This window comes from Saccostrea cucullata, unplaced genomic scaffold (assembly GCF_032062105.1).
Source record: "Saccostrea cucullata isolate Sc308-1 unplaced genomic scaffold, CSIRO_AGI_Scuc_v1 ctg116, whole genome shotgun sequence".
NCBI classification, from domain to species: Eukaryota; Metazoa; Mollusca; class Bivalvia; order Ostreida; family Ostreidae; genus Saccostrea; species Saccostrea cuccullata.
The window spans coordinates 382,975-407,556 of NW_026931870.1; the positions used below are offsets into that span (position 1 = coordinate 382,975).

Here is a 24,582-nt window from a genome sequence, read left to right on the forward strand (position 1 = left end):
ACCCAAGATTTACAAGAATATTGCCCAAGCCATACATATTTTTTCAAAGTGCGTTAATATGGTCGATATTAACGCACTTTGAAATTAAAATTTTATTTTTTCAAAGTGCGTTGATTCGGTCCCAAATTTAACGCACTTTGAAAAATTTTTTCAAAGTGCGTAATTTTTCAAAGTGCATTGTAACATACATTTTTGAATGGAAGTTGAATTTGAACTACATTTTCCAGAAAAGTGACCAGGTTTCAATTTTTGAAGAAGGCCCAATACCACGAAAACTACGAGTCCTATCTAAACCAAATTTGCATGGATGATGCATCAAGGGATAAAGCTTCAGATGCTGGATTTCAATGAAATTTTCTGGATGAGTAACTAGTGTAATTTTTGAGATAAGTCCATTCCTAAGTAAATGCAGGACTTTTCAGACCAAAATTGCATTAATGTTGCTAATACTGTAAAATCACAGTTTTCGTGGTTTGAGGAAAATATATTGGTTTATGGGGATTTGATTTCGTGGTTGAAGAATTGTTCAGTAGTAATAGATATGAAAAATTGCATTTTGTGGTGGATATAAATTCGTGGGTCTCTTCATTATAACCTTGAAAACCACGAAAATTAAACCCCCTCGAAAATTTGTGATTTCACAGTAAGTTATGGGCCTTGCACACAAAAGACATAAAACTAGAATAAATTTCATACTTTTTTTATTATGTTTTCAGACTGAGATATTTCCCAATCTTTTGCTTACCTACATATTGCAGTTATTTCTGTCATCAGAAACCAACAAATAAATACATTTGTAATAATAACATAAACACTTCTGTTTGATAAATATAAACAATGCTGATAAAGCAGATCCGAGAACATTTTTAAATTTATACAATTTAATTTAACACATAGCCAGAACATTTCTTTTTGCAGTATTCTCTTGATATTATAGTTATGTTAATTTTAATCCTTTCCAGTTTTGCAATGCTAAATAAATGCAGGTGTATAAAAGAACTAGCTGGCAGTGAGACAAGATTTTGGGTCACTGATAATGAAAATTCCAGATATAATCACGATTCCGCAGGTAGATGACAATCGTTATTCACATCACTAGATAATATAATACTGTGAAAGAAATAAACATTGCACCAATTAATGAATCCCTGCCTCTATATAATTAAAGCAACTGTCAATATTGTTCATGTGCATATTATTCATATGGCAAACCAAGATTGCAAGTTTAACTTTTGTCAAAACATACAAAAAGTTTATGCACTAATTCACATCACAATAGAACAGTACTAATATATGCACTCATACAATCATGCAACTAAATATTATACATGTACTTCACACAAAAATATATTGCACAGATGTTTGGATTTCTTTGCAAAGAAGAGTAATGTCCCTTGGACTATTACACAACCTTTTTCACTTCATCACAGACTGGAGAAAGTGTCTGTCTGTCTGTAAACAGTAGCACTATCTACAGAAACACATGCTTGTCTCATGCCATTTGTTCAACACAAAATAATATCCACAGTGAATCACAAAGATAAGCACCACAGAACATCACAAAGTTACAGGGGGGACTACAGACGTGTAGCCATGTGACTACGAATGTGTAGTCATCGTAAAGCCATGGATTTAACAGGAGCTGGTCTTGAACTCGGCCACTTCTGGCGCGATGAGAGTGGATCGCAGCGGTCCCAGCATTGTGTTGTTGTTGGTCTGGGAGACACTGCGTAGCTGATGAAGCGCAGACATCAGTTTGGCGTTGGCGGTGTCCAGTGTTTTTATTCGCCTTTCCTGCGCTTCGATCACCTTCTGCTTCTGTTTTACCACGGTCCGGATTTCTTCTTGGTCATGGCGAAGCTCACCCTCTACATTCATTAATCTGTAAATAACAGATAAAAATTCAATAAGACAAAGTTTTCATGATGTGTTAGTAAATCAACATTTCTTTTCCGGAATTCTACAAAGCAATACAAAATCAGACAAATGCAAAATAGATTTTTTAATTGATTTAATTTTTTTCAAGCAAGAATATTATACACATGTTCAAAACACAAGCAAGAATGCACACTAAGCAAAAACACATGCTTATTCACCGTTTTATTTGAATATGTATACCCTGACTAAAATAGATAACGTACTGATATTAAACTGGCATAAGTGAGCAGAGTTTATGTCAGATTTTATGAGCATGAAAAGATTTAGAGCAGAGAAGTGAATGAACGTTAAAATATATGTACAAAATTAACATTAAGTACTCTTATAATTAAAAGACATTTATTGAAAGTTGAAGATTACATATAAAAGGGAGATTACTGAGACTTATCCCATCTCATTCTTTACCAAATAATATAGACAGATGAAAATGGCCGACATGAAGACCTATATTTAGTAACATGTTAATTGTCAGTAGTGGGTAGGACAAACACACAGGCGGTGAGAGAGAGAGTGACAGGTAGAGAGCTCTTTCATAAGTCTGGTATCTCCACAACTCATAGTGTACATCACAATTACTCTTAAATTTTAGTCATTCAGAGCTTAATCAATTTGCATGATAAACTATGTCAATTAATTTTAATATTTCATTCACAAGTAAATTTCAGAATTAGTTTTTCATTTATCTATGAACCAATGCATTCATTTTTGAAGATAAATTGCCAGAGCCCTATTCATTGTGTCAGATGATGTACACTGCTGACTGGAGTTACCGGTACGGGACAAACTAAATGTGACTAAAATTAGTTACCACCACCAGTTGTTACGGCCGCTGACTGGTTAGTTGAGATCGGAATGAGGCACACCGTTAACCAACCTTGTGATGATGTGTTTCATCTGGTCGTCTTTCTCCGCCTGCTGACGTCGCATTCTCTCCTCGCTTTCCTCCAGACGGCATTGCCAGTCCTCCAGAACTTTCTCTGAGTCCGCCTCGTGCTTGTACAGTTTTTCCTCGGCGTACTGAAGCCTTTGCTGGGCCTCGTACAACTGCTGTTTTAATAAGGCCACTTCCTGCTCATACTGCAAAACATTCAGAACAATGATATAATATTATTTAATTGACTTTCAACTCATCCCTGTTGTTACATTAATACGTGGGAAGTATTCGGATTTAACAAAGAATTTATTAAATTACTTCCTCCTACACAAATTTCTCTGATTTTAAAATGGTTCCAAATCAGCATACATTCAGCTGCAGCAAATATCAATAGTTTTTCTTGCTCCCTTTGATTTGAATCAGAATAAAAACATAGTATAGTAATATTGTATTAAATGGGTAATTTTTATGGCTTGATTTTTTTTTTTTATATAATTTGACAGCTTAAAGGTAAAATTTTTTCTACATACTTAAAAATTTCATTTATACAGGATATTCTCTTTTAATTTGTAATTCAGACAGAACTGCAAAGTTCTGAAAAAAACTAGACAACCACAGAAATTACCCATTACCTGATATGTTCTTTAATTAAGGACTAAATATTTAATTTACCTCTTGCTTTGTCTTTTCTTGTTCGTTTATTTTCCTCTGTACCGAACGGATTCCCATGTGAACAGCATTCTGGGGAGAAAGACGGCGGTGTGAGGGACTATCCTCTGTTGACCCTTGACTTCGTATCGATGCTCCACTATCACTCTGACTCGCACTACAAGACTTAGCAATGACAGAATCAGTAGCCGTTCTCCGCAGACCCTCGCCATAGCGATTATGGTGCCGCAGCTGAGAGAAGTCCATGCTTCCTGTATGAGAAAGTTCACTGGGGCGAGTCGGGGCGCGGCTTAATGAGTATCCTTGGGTATTTTCATAATTGCTGTTGTGAAAATCATCATACACATTAGAGGGACATGAACTATGGAGGTTAACAGGCTCCTTTCTATGTGAAGAGTCTCTGGTACTTGAGTACATTCTGTGTCTCTCCAGTTCATTGAGAGATTCTGAGCTACTCGAGCTCGACAGTTTGGGGGCGAGATTTCTTAATGGATCACTGGGGTTATCACTTAAGTCTGGGCGACAGGGGGCGGGGTTTCTGTTCCTGATCACACTGGCCTCCTCTTCACTGCTGAGGGACCCCGAGCTGGCCGACCCCTGGGTCCCGGGGGAGGGGGTAACACACTGACTAGAGTTACTACAGGAGGAGGTCATGTGTTTATATCTGTACATAGGGTTAGAGAAGGACAGAGGCTGGAGACTGTTGGATTGAGAAGGTCTGGCACTGCCTTCCACGTGATTGGACGAGTCTACGGGAGAACTTGATTGGCTGTAACCGTAGGACTGGTACCCTGACGTCACAGTCGACACCTGACTGATTGACATCTGACTCCCGTTTATGTTATTCTCCAGCTCCATAGAAGAGTTCTGATAATCGTCGTCCATGAGTGACATGAGGTCTATATAATCACCATGACTGCTATCAGCAGCATTCACGATGTCATTCCACTTCTGGTTCACACTGTGTTCACTCGTGGCGTTCTGTGAGTTTGCCGACACATTGGACACATTGTCTGTGAGAACACGTTTAATTATCACATACTCATCATCGTTATCATTATAATCAACCACTGTACTCTGTCCACTGCTGAAATGACTGCCTTGTCGTGAATGTCGAGCACCGAGTACTGGGATGTCGTCTTCCTCGCCGCACTGACGTAACATGTTCCGCAGCAGTTCAGTGGGGGATGTCCCTGTCTGAATACTGCCACTAACATTGTCATAAATCTGAGATTTCCTCTTATTTGGCACTTGTACACTTTTCCCCACGTCTGGGTCTTCAATGGCTGACGTAATGCTACTGAGAATGCTGGGTAATTTACCCAATTTCATCAGAGTTTCCTGAAAGCACAAGAAATTTCGATGATCATTCATCCAAGAAATATAAAGAGAGGTTTATATGAGGAATGACTGACTGGTAGCCCACTAACCTGGTTTGCCTTTTCTAGGTTTTCAGTGAGAAGGATGTGAAGTAGAGAGAGCTCTTTCCCAAGGTCAATGTAGCCATCGTAATCCAGCAGATGGTTACCATTGTTAGCACTCTGCAGAAAAATCAACCACATCATTTTATAATGTCAGTCTCAGAGATTTGTTTGTTGGAATGGATTAAGGGATGATTATTGTACTTGTAAAACCTTTCATATTGTGGTAGCTATTGACTTACAGAAATTTGATCCAGGAATTCTTGCATGCTTCCATCATGCTTCTCGATGAAATCATTCATGAATTCCATATATTCCTCCTTCCCACCGAATCTGAAATCAACAAAGAAATAACATGTATTTTATGCAGAATTATGAAGGAATCCTTTTACTAGATTCTGATGTTTAGACAGAAGTCTGGAATCACTCACTTGGTGGAGTTGGCCAGGGTCTGGATTGTTTTGGCAATCAGGGTCAGATTTCTGGCAGCCTTCTCGGGCGGAAACTCTAGAAATCAAAAATATTTATAAAGTAAGCCATTTCTCTAGCACCTCACAATCCTCGAGCTGACTTATTCTATATCAAATGACTGTTTTTCACATTGGTAGTAAACACATTTCCAGTCTTGCCATCCTTACAATATAATGAAGCATTGAGATTTATCTTATAAACTCCCCAACATTTGAATGAGATAAAAGTTCTGAGAAATAACTACCTTGAGTAAGATTAAAGAGACTAGGTGATAAAATGGCAGGACAGAGAAATCGTAGGAAGATGGAGCCACAGATGAGGGTATCGGACACTTCCTTCTTCCCATTACTGTTACACCGAGATCTAAAGCTGGAGAACACCTCACGCAATTCACTGAAATAAAGTCATGGTCATTTAAGTGTTTAGAAAAGAAATCTGTATCTAGAAAATAAAATTAACTCAAGATGTAAATTATCAATTGCTGTTCTTTAATCATTTAACAATAAAATACTGACCTTGGGAAGTAACAAGGTGAGCTGATGATTTTGGTCCACACCATATTACAGTACATGTCCAAAAGTTGTTGATGAGTGCCAATGCTGGCAGGGTTGACAAGCTTGCCTGGGTCTACTTCACAGTCATCCTCTGAGTGGATGATAGTGTGAACAAAGTCACTCAGAGTGTCCTTCAAGTACTGAAATAAGTCACAAAGCTTCCGTGAGTTCTCAGTAAAAATCAGATACAAAGATTACAAAAAAACTTTATACCAAAACTATTTTTCTTCCTTTTGTATAGAATTATAGTGGAAGTTCAGTATCTGCAACATTGATATCTGAATTTTTTTCAGCGAATTGAGTTTTGAGATATAAGCCGATATTATATTTGACTATATGCGAAAATTGTAATTTCCAGACAAAGGAAATGGCTTTCTAGTTGTGTAATACTCTTTGATTATGGGTAATTTTTGTGCTAACCTTTTCTCCCACCAGTTTCATGTATGCCTCCATAGCCTTTGTACCAATGCTGTTTCCTCTGAATGTTAAATGCTGATTATCTGTTAAAAGACCAATTACGTTCATCATGGTGAGAGCTTTGTTGTGTTCCAAATCTCTATAAAACTGCAGCCTACTCCTTATTTAACCCTTTTTATAAATTAACTAAATTAAGGCCCAAGTTTCAGAATATCATGAAATCTTATTTTCCCCCTGAATTTTTTCACAAAGAGGGTTGCAAAAATCTTAACCAAGTGGTTCTCTCAAGAAAAATATTCTAATAATTCATATACATTTCATAAGTGACATAAAAATCTTTAAGGCAAATTATTTTCATCTTGCACATTTCCCTGAATGTTTTGGAGGGCCTCTTTACATTACTATTTGAAGTTTGACAAAAGCTGTTTTTGTACAGTAACGCCAACGCCTGCTGCATACCTTGTTTAAGCACCTCTCCGATAATGACTTCAGTGAGGAACTCTTTTGCTTTGTCAAGCTTCTGCATGATGTGGACTAGAGTGGAGGCAATGTCCTCTTTGTCACGTACACTGACAAGATTCTCCATGACCTCGCACAGAGTGTAGAAATCCGTTGTCAAGTACTGCAAAACAAAAACACTGCAATGTTACAATTAATGTTGAAATATGATTTTTCTACTACAAATGGTTGGCATTTTTTCTATCCCATCTCAATAGAATTGAAGGGGATATAATAACGCATTTGAGCATGCATGTCTGTGGGTTATGTTCTGTGTGAAATGGAAGTGACATAATTTGGATTAGGATCAATGTTGAATGCTACTAGTACCTTGATTTACAAAGTTGCTCTGTGAGAGGGGATGCTCTGTTTTGCAGTGCACTTCTTTTTATCAAAGCTATGATATTTAATTCCTTTAAACATTTATCCTTCAAATCTTTTGATTTACATAAATTTACACAAATTACATCCAATTCTTTGTGTTTTCAAACTTGAACTATGAAGGTGACAAGACAAAACACCATGACATGTTTCTATGTATCATATTCCCTCAAGTGAAATTGTCATAAGAGATCTTTATCGAGTTTGGTATCTATTTATTGTATTTACCTGAGTGAAATCTTGATACAAATCCTTGGGGAGTATGTGTACAGTTTGGTATCTTAATCGTAATCGGATCAAGGGGAGCTCATTCTTGCTCTCCTTTCCCGTTTTCCCGACAGTTCCTGAGCTTGCTGTGAACCACTTTTCCACAAATTGTCGGCCATGAATTTCAGCAACAGGTATATTTATATATCCTGAAAAAAAAGTTAACATATTTATTAAATGGAAATATTTTTGCTGCCTCATAATGACTTTAAATGGATAAATAATTATAGATAAGACTTGAAATTCAGATATACGACACACTATAAATTTCCCCGTCAATGTCACCTTCCTAATATTTCCGTACTCGGTAACCCATAACGATAATTAACATGTCCTTATGCGGACACCTCTCTGTCACCTCGTCCCCCACAATGAGGCTAGTGCCACCCTATAATTAGACATGACCGTACCTATTTTTGTGTTTTTGTCCTTTTTCTTCTTTTTAATGTCGGCCTCTCTGTACAAATTCACCGTCACGATCTCCACGGGGTTCAAATTGCTGTCAAAGGAAAGGATTACCCACTTAGTACTACAGAATTAGGGTTACAAAATGTCTAACAATACCGAGGCTCAAATCGTCTTTCCTGCATTCTATTTCTGGTAGTTAAGATTTCAGTTGAAACATTCCTTACTTGAATTCGAACTGTTCTCCCCAGAAGAGCATGTCAGACTTTGTTTTGCTGTATGTGCGTGCATATAGAGTGTGGTCCATACAAATCTCACAATAATACCTGAAAAATAGCAATCTTAACATCTTAATGAGAGTACAACTCAATTCCACTGATAATTAATACATATAAAATAACAATCCTAGCATCTTAATGAAAGAACAACTCGATTCCACTGATAGGACAGCCTGAAGGGTGGAGTTCATTAGCAGTTGACATATTTTGGTAGGAAATCGTGGGACAGATAATGGCTCCATTAATTTTTGTTAAGACTTTCTAATGACAGGCAGAGAGGGAGTATCTTCTGTAAGATCTTTGGAGCCTGCCATTGTCTGAACATGATAAGGTCATCTTAAGATCAGCTTTTTCTGTGGACAATTTGAGGAGGTGTATTAGGTCCCAGACAGGCTTTCTTTCCCATCGAGGACACATTAACTCCCACTCTCCACACAAGAGATACGGATACTTATAGCAACCAGGAATTTTTTTTCTCTCACAAGATATGCTGCAGACTTTATATCTTTTAAGTGTCTTGTATATGGGGCTGCGTTAGATGTTTACATAATGGGGTCAATGAGTTCTGAAGTACTTTCAGCTTCCCAATTTCCTGTCTACACAAGCAGTAAACACTATACTCCCCGCTATAACCATATGTATGACTGATGGATGAATAATTAACATAAACAGAGAGAGATCTAAAACATGCTCAGGTGAACCAATTTCCCCCATAGGCTTATGACTCACATTTTACATACTTAATATTATTGTTTTCCTTATACATTTTCTTTTGTGTTTGTTATCCTTTTGACATGAAAATATTAATCCCGCACATCAAATGACCCCTATACACTAATCCCATTGTCTTACGACCCCCTGAGTAAGTGTTTGACCTCTACATAACGAGGAGATGGTGTAATTGTTATGTCTTAGTTCATGTACTGACATCGAGTCTACATGTAGGTTTTAAACTGTAAAAATATACATCCTCAAATCTACTTGACAGATTTACTTTGTAAAAGGCCATAACTGTCACACGGGGTAATACATCAAATGGGACCTCTCAGAAAACAAAGGTCTGCCCACACAGTGAAAAGAAATACAACATACTGTTTCCTCCATTGTAAACTTAGTCAACTTTTGAAATGTATCTTTTTAAAATCTCTTTGTATTGGATTTTTCTTTATGTTTTGTACATTGTACAACCCAGACCTGAATCTTCATACAATAAATCAAGACTCTAGGTCAAATCTTAGTATACCTTTGTTGCAAATTAGTTAAAAAAATGGCTTACCTTTTCTTACACGGTACATTTTTGGCCTCTTTTATCCAGAGTTTTAAGGAATTGTCCGTCCTCCTCATATTGTCCTGATTAGGTTGAACTGTTTTCCGTAAACTGTAAAGAACCATCATAACTTTACACTCTTATAAAATACACTGATTTACCATCGATACTGTCTTAACACTAAATAATTTATCATCAGCACTGTTTTAATACTGATTCAGGAAACAGTCCGACAGACAGGTGGATTTTAATGACTCTGAGTGACTTTTCGGATGTTTTTGAGGTATTCAAAATGAACTGATTAACAGGAGCGCTACTGCGATATGAATTCATTGAACTTCACACATTAACATAATAAAGGTGTCAGTAGGTTCCATTTGACAGCTAGGTTATGTATTCCATTAAAGGTTGTAAAATTGCTAATGGAATGGGGAAACATTCATTGTTGTTTATCAACCAAAGTAATGGGATTAATTGATTTCCAAAACATTAACGATCGTGAATGGAACTGAGTACTGAGATTTTATGGATACGAGTGGTTATATCAATGATTCATGAAGCATGTATGAAATTATGACCTTGAAAAATGTATTAGTTTCCCCACACAAGCCAGAGAGGTATACTAGGTATAAGTTACTGACATTCGACAAGGTGACCTTTATTCTATAATACCCCAGGTAATTTACACTGGAATATTGCAACCTGCCAATTAGGAGTCACCTTTGAAATATTTGTATCAAAATTCACATTCTCTTAAAATTCAACCTGATCAAGTTCCATCATGTCCATACATTCATAATCGAGCCTTCGTATCAATTTTATATTGAGTTTACGTATTTTCATATTTCTTACCTTCCTAGCCATTTCTGTCGTTCCTCTGATGTCCGGCAGGAGATGTATTTACTTCCGTTGCTGGTGGCCACCTGGAAGCAGTGCTCCTTCCCTAGGACACTACTGTGGAGGGGCTTTATGTTGATATCCTGGCTCTGTAGGTCAATCGAGTGCATCGTCACCGAGCTGGTCAGCAGGGACTCATGGGATCTCGAGGAGCGGATCCGAGAATTAATGATGTTCCTGAAAGGATATACAAGCACATCAAAAATAACGTCCACCCTCTCCCTCCAGTTCTCACTATTTCGTTCCCGCCACGAATCGGGAGTAGGACTGGAATTTCCAGGAACACTCAAAAATCGCTGAAAAATGGCCATATTCGACAAGGGCCTTCTGTTAACAATCTAGTTACATTCAGAAATCAATGATAAAAACACAAGCAATATGGAAAAGTCCGCTCCCAATGTTTAAATACGAATGTTGACACAACAGTAATCCACAGTTGTTCTCTCTCCAAGAATATTCATAAAGATGTAGCCATCTGAAAATCCCTTTACTACCGTTTTCTCCTGCATGTAAAATCAATACTGTGTTGCACGTTCTGTAGCCTAATGCTTTTTTCTTTCTTTTGATTTTTCGAGCTTTAATTGCATGAAGTCATGAACACAAGAGGTTTTCCACTAACAACAAGGACTATAAAGTTAGTATCAGAGCTGTTTACCTATGTGACGTTGCATGTTAGTAGGTATGAATAAGGTGTGCTCAGAATACCTCTAATTAACATCAATATTTAATGACAGACACCAATGATTACAGTCAACAGTGGAGATTAACGTTCATTCAACCTCTGATACAGGGTCCATCTTTTCCCATGCTGATTCCATTATTTTTATGAGACTGGCGGCAGCCTTATCTGACTTTAGCCAGTGATACAGAAACACACGATTTCTCCTCTGGCAATAAATCCAACTCACCCATCACAGGGTCTGATACAAGACGTAACACAATATAAAGGAGGCAGTATCTCGGTGCTGAACACTAGATCATCAAGAACAAATGTCTCATTTGAATTGACCTATGACTGTCCAATAACACAAACAATAAAATAAAACTCCTGTAACAGGAAGAATAACTTTAGAGACTCTGATCTTCCTCAATTAAAATTGTACCGACTTGTCCTGTCTCTGTTTCCTCGCAATGGAAACACTTCATCTAAATATGTGCACGTTTTACTTTCAGATTATATGTCAACTTTCCCTGGTGCTCACAATGATTAGAGCAACAGATAGAACACAAGACTATGACAGTAACTATAGATCTCACAAATCAATGTTCAAACATGGCAGAAATCCAAAACTCTGTTGAACAAATCCACTCCAACTTTCGCACTGTAAATCACAGAGCAGATATCTCCACCAAAGAAAGGAGTCGGACAGATTCAGTTATGGCAGGCCAGTTCCAAATATCCAGACCGCCTTAACAATTCCAATATCCAGACCACACTGGCACATCGCCTTAACGGGAAATCTCTGATAGGTCCCAATGAGTCAGTCCCTCTTTATTTTTGGCCTACACAGAGATCATTGACCAGATAGTGTGAGAAACCATCCATTATTTACAGGACATACATAAAAAAACAAAGTTTAACAATCTCAGAGTAACGTCTTGTATGGACAGAACCCCACTCAAACACCTCAGAAAGGTGATACAAATCTTCACTTCCTGTCCTCACCAGCTGAATGAGAAACCCGATCCCAATGTCATACCTTAAACAAATTTACACAGCGGTACGTCCTTCATATAAACTATCTGATACGACACCTTTAACACAGCAAGATATTAGGAAAGTTTATACAGTAATACACATAAGAGAAATTCCTCATCTCAAATGCTAATTATTCCAGTCCACAAAGTCTTAATTACACAAGTCATTAAAAAAGTGAAGTCTAATCCAGAAATAAAACACCTAAAGTTCTCAGAAGTCTTGGCCAGGTACAGCCGGGAGCAACATCTGCCGATTTCTGAACCATCGAGTCATTCAGAGATTTCACTTCTGGCAAGAAATGTATGAGGGCCAAGAATATGGCAGATTCATGACATTTACACACACAAAAAACAATTCCCGAACACTCAGGTAGCTAGTAATACTAACGTAGGCCTGACTATGTGATTACCAGACAGACATGTTATACCTGCCACCATCTGGGGCGGTCAACTCACAGGACACGAGAAATATCTATTTTTAGTTTAATAATTAATCAAACAAAAGAAATTCATGTTTGGCCCTCTTTTGTCTTTTCCTTATTTTTTGTATCAAAGATAATTATCAGTTGTCACATTTTAAAACAAAAAAATCCTATAAATAGAACATGACTATGTTCGTTTCCTGAAATAAAAACAAAGCCTTGAATTTTTTTTTAATAATTAAATATCTCGAGTATTTAATATCCAAATTTCAACAATAGTATATTTTACCTTTTAAGGAACTCTTCATAAGCAAAGGAGCGATAATTCATCATATCCCTAACATCATTACAACTTTAAGATTTTATTCTCTGGTCACAATCAATGTAGTTTCTTTAATTCATCGGAAGCTGATTGTTCTAAATAGATTTCACATACAATATCCTGTATTAGGTCCGTGGATTATGTAACGTAGATAATTCACTCTATACATCTGAATGACAGTACAATCAGCTTATGAACCCTAATCCTCTTAGTCCATCAAGGGAAATTAAATACACAAAATAAAGAAAACATGTAACCCTCATTTAAGGTGGTTTGACCCCCTAGTGATCTTACATTAAGTGTTCACTGGACCCTGACAAAGAAACCACGACTACACAGATCTTATGTACCTAACAGTCAATTCCTGACATCAAACTCATTACTTTATTTAAAACAAATTAAGTCAACAAAGTTAGGAATCAATGGGTAGGCCGTAAAATCAATTTAATTATTCGAAAGCTGTTCAAATATTGCTTTAATGATCAACTGATCGAGGGTACAATTTTTTTCTAATGATGTCAGAAAGATTGACCCAAATACTTGTAGTTTTTAATCATCTTTTGAGTTATTAGTCATTTATTTTTTGTTGTTATCAATACATTAAAATCCTTGTACCGCGATGACATGATGACTGAGTATATTCCTTTACATTTTTTTAAATCTTGGGCTTAGGCGTAATGTTGTTAATATTGTAAATATCATGATTGAACTTATCACAATTAATTGATGTGGAAATACCTCTATCTTTCTAGAATTTTACTTAATATATAATAATTTTTTTTTTTAAATCAATGTCATATCCTACCTCCACCTTTTTTTGTGATACATCCCAAAACACAATACACAAAATCACTCAATATAACACATTATTCAATGTCTGGATGTTAGCCTTCCAGCGGCCTGTGAAATCCTTTCTTGAGAACGCGCGCGCCTGCCTTTGAGGAATTATGTCTAACTACATCCAACAATACGACTATAGCATCCTGTCCAGAAATAAACAATGTGGATGTCTGTTTACACCTTCTCTTCTCCCATGTAAATCAAAGTCTTCAATACGCCACCATTCTCCTAATTGAAGGTGTATACAAGATGCAGCCATGCTTCAGTGTAAGAATACACATTAAATGCTAAGTATCTATTTTTTTTTATAATGAGTAGGTAGGGTAAAAAAACATCAGCTTCTTCATTATGTCAGAGGAGGAATCTTCATTGTACGTGGGAGAAGTGAAAACATCTGTTCAGAGTCAAGAAAATTTTGCCGAAAAAAAAATTTGCTGCGACAGAAAATCTGAATTCCCCAACCACCTGCCTCTCTGTGGTGATCAACAAAGACATCCAATCAAATCTCACCGAGACAATTCAAATATTACGACAAGCCAACATACAGCAAGTTATCTAAACAAAATTGGTCTAATACCAAACCTTACTTGTTTTTCCGTTTCCTTATAAGAGTGTCCATTTTCTCTGCCAGACTCTTGCGCCGGTTGGTCATGATTGTATTAGTAGTGACCTGTAACTACCTGAGCACACCTGCCCTTCCTTCACCTCCAGCTACCTGGCGATCTAACTCTCGGCCAGTCATTCACTAACTACACCTGACAATCACAGTCTGATGTCCTTGACACCTTTTAAACTTTGTCAATAAATAAACCTAGCACTTACAATGATTAGGTTGCACTATTACATAGCGCTATTGTACAATGTCAAATATCTCACCATGTTACGACTTCAGGCCAATTTTTTACAGTAATTAGTGGCCACTGGGGCTTTTTAACAAATTAACACCTCCAGGTACCCCACAAATAACAAAGTTAGATTTCAATTAACTATCTAAATACAGAATGGAACAGGAAATCTCTAAAGATCACTAAGGTATTTAATGTAAAAACAGACAGAAGCCACTACAAAAGCAAATCAATACCTGGAGTAATATCAACTTAGCATTAAGGTATATCCATACTTGTGTATATATGGGTTCAAACTTAAATTTGTCAGTATATTTTACAAGTCACACATGTAAGTGTCCAAATAATCCCAAAAAGTAGCCCTTTTCCATACTAATTCTGAAGTTCAACACTTGATGTATATTTAACCCAAATGCAATTCACTAAAAACTCAGAGTAGAATTTTATTATGAATATTTCATGAATATATTTGACAATATATGAATGTATGAACCACCAATGAATGACAAATCATTTACAATTACATAAAAATTATCATTGTTATCATTAAAATTAACATATATTCATTTACATGACTTTTCATCTTCTATCCCTGTTAAAATTGGCTTTAATTTTAAGAAAGAATCTCTTATAATTTCAAATTGATGGTTTCAATCCAAAAAATGGTTTTCAAATTAAGTAATTATGTATTTGAGAATCTAATTAATTGAAAAAAAATGACACCTTTCCATATTAATAAATTCAGTACAAGCATTTTTACACCCCCACCCCCACACAAAATTTTTTTTAATTTCATTACATTTTGAAGCAGGTCCTTAAAAAAGTTTTTGTGGTTCAGCATTCTAATATAGAGACAAGATAAATCATCTTATTTAATTCTAAACCTTAAATAATGAAATATAGAGGCCCATGGCCTAAATTGCTCACCTGTGAAAAGAAAAACCTTAACACCAAGACATATACTGTTTTAACATTTGATGTTATACTATTATACTAGTCATCTACACAAACCTATCATGTATTCAGATATGTAATGAGTTTGTCAATAACTGCCTTAGACTTGGAGATTCTGGGGACTTTTGTCCCTTCACATTGCTCCACAAACACATTTCTAATTCCATTAAAGGTATCACGTTTATGAATACTTCTAAGTTTGGACAAACTGAGTGAGCACTGAAGAAGTTTCTTCATTGTTTGGCTTGAAATTACTTTGTCTTTCACTAAAGGGTCAAGAGATTGCTTACATGCATAGTAATTAAGAGTAAATAGATCACTTGAAAGAAGACAGTTTGCCATCATCTTCTTATACAATCTTTGCAGGGATTGTACATCTGCCAAAGCATTATGAGCATCATATTTCAAGTCCAGAAAAGTTCTGACCAATGTTTCTTGCTTGTAGTTCTCAACTTCAGGCCTTTTCCATGTTCTCTTTGCTACCTTTAATGTGTCAATGAATCCAAACACTGTTTTCTGGAAATCTGTATATAAATTATATCTAGAAAGTTGGTTTATTAAGACTGGCAAATCAAAACTCTGAATGTTATGTCCCACCAGAATTGGCTTTGAAAACTTCTTGATGAAATTCAGAAACTGGGAAAGTCCTTCCTGGGGAGTAACACAACTCACGGCCTGGCCTCTGTGTTTAAGGACACCTCCAATATAAGTTAAACCTGTGGCCTCAGAAGCTCCAATACTAATTTCTGTCGTTGGGGTCATATATGTACTGAATTCCTCGTCTCCAGAGGCTGCTGCTATCTGAATAATATCAGATGTCCGAGCTGAAAGAAAAGTAAAGTCAGACGTTAAACGTTATACTAAGTTCTGGAATATCAATTAATAAATGAAATGGTTACTTCAATAGTACCTTACTCTAAGTAAATGATAAGTAACAAGTACATTAGCATATACAATGAACTTACCCAGACCAGTAGTTTCCAAGTCAAAAATAATTTCACTACCATCCTTTGGAAAAGATACTGGAGTGAGATCAATGTCCTCAAGATCTAAATCTTCTTCAATGCCAATCTTGGACTGGTATGTATCACCTGCAGACACAATGACACTTGTATGCAACAGAATAACTAATGTTTTACTCATTTTCAAAAGAGTTTTGTACAACTGTGTAAGGTTACATTAAAACTGGAACTAATTACAAGTTAGCATCATTGTATATACCTTCTAATACAGACTGTGTGGAGTTTTTCATTGCCCTCAAAGACTTGAGTTCCAGTCGTCGCCTTTTGGAAGTAAATAAACTCTGACGAAGGCGTTGATTTTTCAATCTTTTCTCCATCTTTTGAGCATGCTTCAGCGTAAATTGTCCAGGGGATACAGAGCATTTCTTGTTCAACTGAATATAAAATGAAATCAAAATAAGTTTCACCAAAAAAATGATAGATACTCTGACAATTTTACATCATGTTAAAATTTAGTTTTATTGGTAAAGATACATAAAAACAGAGTTTTTACTTGAGAAAATATATTTATGAATCAGAATCAAAGTGACAAGCAATAAGAACACTGGAACTGAAAGGTAACAAAAATCAATAAAATGAAATGCAATAAAATTTATTAAGATAAGAAGATAAAACACTGAGATAAATGTCATCATTCCTTTTTAAGATTGTTATACAAAAAGGAAATTTACTTAAAATCTTGTCCTGCAAGATTTTTTAACATGTATAATTGTCATTAACACTTCATTTGTCAAATTCAACAAAAGGTTGATGAACATTGAAAGGCTTGCAAAAAAGTCAACTGTAACTTGTCAACAATATCAAATGACACTTTTCAACACTGCAACTTTAAATCACCTCTGTAATGTAGTTATGACCATCATTTTTCTGACAAACGGTAGCTGAAAGTCTAGTCTTTAGACTTTCTGAGCCTCCATAAAACCTGTTATGATTTGCAATTTCCTGATCATGTTGAGTATACATAATTTCTAGTGTACAAATTTCTTATTAGCAGCACCACTTTATACTTTAAACTATTCAAAAAATCTCCAACAAAAAATTTGACTTACAATCGTTTTGGAGCTTTTGACGACACCATGTGATTAAAGTTTTCGTTGACCTGTGTTGAACCAAGAGATGCAAGCTCATCTGCCTTTGCAGCATATTTTAGGAATAGATTTTCTAAGGCATGTCGAAGATTTGGACAATTCAATGGTTTCCCAAAAGGTAAATTTCTTGGTTTGTAGTCCTTTTTTTCATTCTTGCACCATAAGCCACAACCATCATGTTCTCCTAAACAATAAAACACTTTGACATACTGAGACAGTCAATAAATTAGTTTCAATTTTAAAATCATTATACAAATATACTGTACACTGCTATACACAAATGCACGTAATTTTTCCTTACCGTATAAGTGAGGGACTATATTCTGCAATCCATCAGCTATTTCTTTTGGTTTGCCCTCGTTTTGACTAACGCAATATATGAAACATTTCTCTATATGGTTGCGAACTTTTGTATTCTTCAGGATCTTGTGGTTGTTGCTCAGCTCAAACAAAGCATTTGTGAACCCTTTTTTGGTGTGGTTTTTATCAGCCTGCTTGGATATGGTATTGTCAACTGTGGCTTTAAGTCGAGCAATAGTAGTGGAATCATTATCCATTACAAGCGTATCTACCTAAAACAATTTTTGAACATATTTTATGTCAGATCAATATCTTAAGAATCTTGTGGTAGCTATATCTATAGCAACTTATATATAAATATATATATATATGCAGTGCATAAATATATATGTACCTTTCCTCCATCATCATAAATGCTCTGCACCATTTCACAAGCCAAGAACCGGACCAATTACGTGAACAGTTATGTTTTCGTGGACAAACTCCTTTGTCCTTTGCCGCATCACATATCCTGCATCTCTTTCCTTTAACAGCATATTTAATGCATTTCTTTGTTTTTTTTCCAAATAATGTGGCATGTCCTGCAAAACACTTACTATTGTACATCTGTTTAATTTCAAAGGAAAGGACAAAATTAAAAATATATTTTTGGTACATGAGTTACTATCTAAGTCGTACCTGTTAGGCTGTTATAAGCATGACCAGTCCCACGCTTTTGCCAGGCACCATCAAAAGAAACGGTCAGTTTTCCATCACTCCTTTAATACAAATAATTATTATACGTTTTATTATTCAGTATCATATACATCCAATGATGCAAACATGCAAACATTTTCAATACCTACATTTCTAGTTCTTTATTCAACTGCTTCTTGCATGATTCATCTGCCATACAGTTAAGTTGGTGTCCGACTTCTCTCTCCCTCCTCTTAAGTGCTGTTTGGGTGATGCTTGGAATGTTCAAGGCAGCAAGAATACTGTTAATGTGTGTCTCCCCAAATCCTCCATTTATCATCCCTGCAGTTGAAGTGTTTTGGCATAATTTTTGGGACAGACATTGCTTATTTTTTATTGCATCATGTATGCTATGTGTACTTGACTTGAAATTCACACATGGAGTATTAAGGGTATTTATTACAATTATGATATTAATTTTTAATTTTTTTTAAAATTCAAATACAAATTATCATACCTGCAGCTAACTTGGTATTCACATCCCAAGCCTGTCTTCCATTCTCTGTTGTATGTTTACTTCCAGTTGGAACGTCATTAACCAGGCCACATTCCGAATACGTGCACTTCACTTCTAAAATTTGCGCTAGCCCAAATTTCCTCTCACCTACAGTGTTTATCAAATGTAATGGCTGGCTACATAACTTACACGCTTTCAGACCATCTGCTAAAGTTCCTAACTCAATGACTCGCCTTCCCGTTCGCCATCCAGATTCTTCATCGTTAGATAAGGTTGTCACAATGTCTTCTTGTCTTGAAACATTATACACAGGGTCTTTGTTCACACTACACGAGTCGTAACTGTGATCAAGTTCTGCGAATAAAATCGGCCCTGAATTCGAACTTGAACAGGAATCTGAATTCCAACGAGTGTTTCTACCTTTAGACAATGCTGTTACTTGTTTACCATGTCCCTTTTTAACAAACCGCCCCTTCTTGTTTTTCGGCGCCATGCCCCGACACCATACCGGAAATATAAGTCGCTTTGTAAAAAGAGAACCCAAAATAGACGGAAACACGGAATGAATTCTATGACGTCACGCGAGTATGTTTTTACTTTAAGTGACATTGGTAGATGTCTATGTATTTAGAGCCATTAGCACTAAAGAAGCATGGCAATCTTTATAAAGGGAAAATGCAAGGACACTAAGATTCATCTGAATAAGGGTACTTGATTTCAGGCATTATAGGAATGAAGAGAATTAATCATGTAAATGAAAATGAAAACACTTAAAGTTTACCAGTGAAACAGCTTGAATTTGACAAGAACATGATGTAACCGATAAACATCTCCATTAAAATTTTTGTTTACAGATGACATATGAGATAGTATCCTTCAATGACAAAATTCTGAAAGACTAATTATTACATAACAATGAAATGTAAATGTTGAGAGAATACAAAAGTTACCTTGTCCTTTTAAATGAAGAATTTGGCATACTTTTTGAAGTTAAATGTATCAATATTGGGAAACAATAATAACCCACAGTCTATGGTTGATCTGTCATCTTGTACATCATGTAATAATATGTTATCAAATAGTTCAAGGAAGGAATTTATACAGGCCAAAACAAACAGGAATTGATCGAGCACTAATGATGAGCTAATCAACTATCACATGAACATTCTGTATCGACATGTACTAACAAACGTACAAATCCTAAGTGGTTTACACCGAAAACGACAACTCCCCTCCAAGTCCTACCAATAGCAATTTCAATTTTTAGGGATTATTTTTAGAATCGTGACAGAATTGTAAGAGATTTACTAGAATATGTAATACAAATGATGTAATGAAACAGTCATCAGACATATTTTTTGACTTGACAAGGCTATTTATAAAGAAAAGTGAGTACATTTTAAGAAGGCATCAAGCAGATTTCAGTTGCAGAAAGCATTTATCATGTTAGTTAAAAGAGAAAAGCATTTACATACAAGAATATATATAAATGTATAAGTTTGTTAGTAGGTACTCTAAGAGGGCTAAAATGAAATAAATTAAGATGAGCATACCATGTATGTTGATTTTCTGGGGTTACAATGGAACATCTACACAAGCTATGAAGAAAATAAACTCACCGAGTCAATAATAAAACGATATTTCCAAAACCATTCACTGTCAAAAACTCAGGGAGGTTTTCGTACAACACTGTAAAAGTACATGTAGTCAGTTGATCATTCTCAGAAAATGGCGTAAGACTAGTTGGAATTATTACTTTCAGACCTTTGAAAACTGTCACATAACTTTCAATACTGAAGGAAGGTCTGTAATTTCTTTCATTATTGTATCGAAAATTCTCTCCTTTTTTAATTATAACTTTGTCTAGCAATTTCTAGAACAATAACAAGGAACTTTGCCCCCCCCCCCTTTTTTTTTTAGATTCATAAAAAATTTCTCTTGGACAGCAAAAAAAAAGTGTAATCCAAAATTGGTAGAAAAAAGGGTATATATTAATCCAAAATTCTTTCAGAAAGTCAACAAAAGGTCAATAGTGATATTAATTTTAAGGAATGTAAATTTGTTATACATGTTTTATGTTGACATGATTTAACATTATCATGAGCTAGGGTAATGGTAATGATACATCATGCAAATACATAATGAGGGATGATTGTTGTTATAAGTTAGTGAATGGTATGGGGTCAATTAATTCTCATTAACAATGCAATCAGCCAAACTAAATCTCGAAAGCTTGGGAGGATGCAACCAAAGGAAGCAAAAAAAAACTACTCACACACGATTTTTCTGCTCAGAAAGATCGCTTTGGCTGTCAACATTAATATCTCGATTTCGTTTGCGATTTAAACGGCCCAGACTCATGGTTCTCTTCAATGAATTGACGAAGGTGTTGCTATATGTAAATATAAAATCATCGTGCATCAAAATAAAAACACAACAGTAATCAAACAAAGCTGAAATGATGATTTAAAAAAAAACAACAACAAATCAACTTAAGCTGATATACAAATTATACCAATCACCACTGGAGAAAATAACACAGGAATACTCTGAACTACTGAATTAAAAATCCATCACTAATGTGTGCGCAGTTTAATGTACTGAGACTTTGTTTTTATGGTTTTAATAAAAAAAAAACTGCTTTCGCACAAAAACCACAAAATAACTCAGAAAGCATTGTGTAGGACTTACTCCATGGTTGAAGCTAAGTTAGACCCACCACTGAAATCTTTAGAGCTCAGCATGTAAATGTACGTACAATGTAAGAGCGCGGTGAGATCACTTTCTCCAGTCAGGAAACTTTTAAGTGACCCTACATTCCTCACATATAAACATGGCTTTGTTCGTTAACTATAGAGGGGAATAGTTTTTGATAACTATATAGTGACCTTCGTGTAAGTTTAGGGAGTAAAGAACCTGTAGTGATTATTGGGATAAAGCTCCTAAATGTTATTTTTGTCTCCCTGTACCAGTTTGTGTACATACATAGTTCTTGAGGAACATGACATTTACTACAACAAAACAATGGGGCTTTTCAGTACTTTGATTGACCCAAAACATGCAATACTTAGGATAAGACAAATTGGCTTTTCTGACCAACACAAGGTAACACAACATGAAACTTACATCATGAAGGGAAATGCTAGAGAAGATCAGGGACAGGCTGACATTATACTAATCAGATCTCAATAAATCAGGGCACCTGTCAATAGCAGGGGAGCACCTGTCACCAGAAGAGCTCAGTCTGATTCACCAGGGACGGGGAAATATTGATGTACACACTGTACAAACAGGTGTTATAAGAACATGAAAGGAACACATTAAAAGTATACATATATATATAATTTAATTGGTTGGTGTTCATTCAAAAGAGGTCGTGATAAATTATTGATCTGATATCTATTATTCAATATTGAGTTCCTATTTACTGCATGTTTTAGAAATCAATGTCTAGTTCACACTGTTCACTAGCTAACACACCAGGGTCAATGGCCAAAGGTGTTGGTGATTATTAAATCCAGTCAGCTGACAGGCATAAAATCATTACAAAACACAGAAACATACACTTCATTGGACAGTTTCTTCTTTGAAAACCTAATTTACATTGGAAAATTCATTTTATATACATGTATCTCTTCCAACCTAAATATACTGTGACAGAACCTGAAACTTAACAAATTTCTTCTGAGGATACAAGAAACAGTCTAGCTGGTCAACAGGGAATAAACTTTTATGTTACTGTAGCACTGAGACCTTGCAAACAAATATATAAAACTTCATACCTCAAATTTCTTTTAGCTGAAATATATTACCACATCTTTATATATATCCGTCAAAGTAATATGTCCATGTAGTCTTTATTAAAATAGAACCGTGAACAGACATAAGCCAGAGGAAATGTGTATATATCTATGGACGTGTTCTAAATCCTCTGTAATCTATATCATTTTTATCTACAGTCGTACAAAGATTCTTGTCACCAGTAAAGAATAAAACTGTCAGACCGTACAAAAAAACAAAATACACAAATCTCTTTGTACACCATCTCCTTAAACAGGAAAAAACAAAGAGGGAGTTTAAAGCATTGCATGCATATAATGATAACAAACTACATGTACATCTTCCTGTCTTAACTTTACAACAGATGGGAGTTTTTAAGAGGGTCCACTTTGACATAATTTTTTAAAACTATATCATTTGCTAGAAATAAAGATTTGTAGTTCCCACTGATTCTTCTATATAATCTTCCAATTCTGTGACAGAAATTTGAGATTCACATGAATTAGTGATAGAGGAAATTATCACAGGATGTAGATTAGATTTTAAGTATGCATGGAAAGTAAATGTATGTACATCAAAGCCCAGTTTATCAAGGTTATTTAGAGCTTGGTGAACTTTGATCCTAATGTTTAAAATCTGGGGTTTACTGACTCAGATAAACAGTTATTCTCGCTAAGAAAAAAGAAAATTTACAGCCAGAAGTTTGTTACCATTGAATGTAAGCAATACAGTAATGAAATCTGACATATCAGAGGTTTACAATCCTCTCCTTCCTCTAACACATGGTAAGGGGAGGTAATCAATCACATTTACCCTGCCAGGACTGATGGATTCTATCCACAAATTCAAAATTAGGCCCTGAGATCAAAAAGTCACCAGCTGCCCTTCATAAAGCGATGACTCCTTGCCAAAACAGTTTCCTTTGTAAAGTAATTAATGGTTAATTCCATTTACTCTTTCGTTTGGTCTTTGTTGTTTGGCCCACTAACTTTTTTACTGTTTATATTTAAGCTTTTACCTTTTTTACTGACAACACCTGAGGGGACCACTGCATGCATACAGGTAAATGTTTCTTTAACAGAACCTGGGCACAAGTCCAACATGAAAACTGGGACATCATTCTTAATTTCAATTCACAACCACTTATCAAACAGGGAAATGAAACTAGAAATGAAAAACTTAATTGTTACAATTCAAACCAATAATGAACTAGAAGCATAATTGTCTAAATGAATAGATTGAAACATGTATCTGACTATAGAAACTCGGATATGAAAGCAAATAAGGTCAAATGTTGATGGAGGAAATTGCTTTGGTCAGGAAGTCAGCACAAATGGGGAGATCTGTGACTAATCAGGGTTTCACAATATTTGACAAACTTGTGTCAATAAGAGAACCCTAGCTAGTAATGGAATCCCCACAACTGCCAATAATCCTGTGTTCACAGGTATCAAACACCGAGATGTGCATTCTTGAGGTGCCAAGGATATAATGCAGCAGGTACTGAACTGAAAGAGGCCTCCCCATCCTGAAAACTAACACACTACAACAAATCATACCTCATTTACATCATGGATATCACCTTGTGGATATCAACCTTCAGTTCATTTTTTTAAAAATGCTTATGAATCATAATGTGTGGCTCTATATCTCTAAACCTGGGAGATAGAGGGCTCTGCAGAGTCTATAATTATTTCACATCAAGCTATCCATCTGTTGCAGATTCCCTAAAGTTGATGCATTTCTAATCAAGTTTCTCCATACTGTTCCCCCCTGAGCTAT

General features: G+C 35.7%; 1 protein-coding gene and 1 pseudogene across 25 annotated transcripts in view; both read right to left on the reverse strand.

Moving 5' to 3' along the window:
- Positions 1-684: 684 nt before the first annotated feature.
- The window catches only part of LOC134233803 (ras GTPase-activating protein nGAP-like), a 61,655-nt gene continuing 37,757 nt past the window's right edge, over positions 685-24,582 (reverse strand). For 18 of the 25 annotated variants that reach the window (XM_062715833.1, XM_062715838.1, XM_062715837.1 and 15 more), the window contains 17 exons: positions 21,296-21,412; positions 20,574-20,618; positions 10,293-10,514; positions 9,450-9,551; positions 8,123-8,221; positions 7,901-7,989; positions 7,452-7,639; positions 6,804-6,966; positions 6,348-6,427; positions 5,889-6,067; positions 5,618-5,766; positions 5,334-5,409; positions 5,145-5,235; positions 4,912-5,022; positions 3,485-4,822; positions 2,813-3,015; positions 685-1,882 (listed from right to left, as the gene is read on the reverse strand). In XM_062715833.1, coding sequence (XP_062571817.1) covers positions 1,633-1,882; positions 2,813-3,015; positions 3,485-4,822; positions 4,912-5,022; positions 5,145-5,235; positions 5,334-5,409; positions 5,618-5,766; positions 5,889-6,067; positions 6,348-6,427; positions 6,804-6,966; positions 7,452-7,639; positions 7,901-7,989; positions 8,123-8,221; positions 9,450-9,551; positions 10,293-10,514; positions 20,574-20,618; positions 21,296-21,412 — 3,502 coding nt within the window. In that variant the 3' untranslated portion in view covers positions 685-1,632. Of the gene's footprint in view, positions 1,883-2,746; positions 3,016-3,484; positions 4,823-4,911; positions 5,023-5,144; positions 5,236-5,333; positions 5,410-5,617; positions 5,767-5,888; positions 6,068-6,347; positions 6,428-6,803; positions 6,967-7,451; positions 7,640-7,900; positions 7,990-8,122; positions 8,222-9,449; positions 9,552-10,292; positions 10,515-20,573; positions 20,619-21,295; positions 21,413-21,535; positions 21,616-21,711; positions 21,732-22,802; positions 22,930-24,582 lie in introns of those variants that run through there. The other 7 variants (XM_062715858.1, XM_062715850.1, XM_062715859.1 and 4 more) reach the window with 7 other exon arrangements.
- On the reverse strand, positions 16,736-19,617 carry LOC134233806 (uncharacterized; annotated as a pseudogene).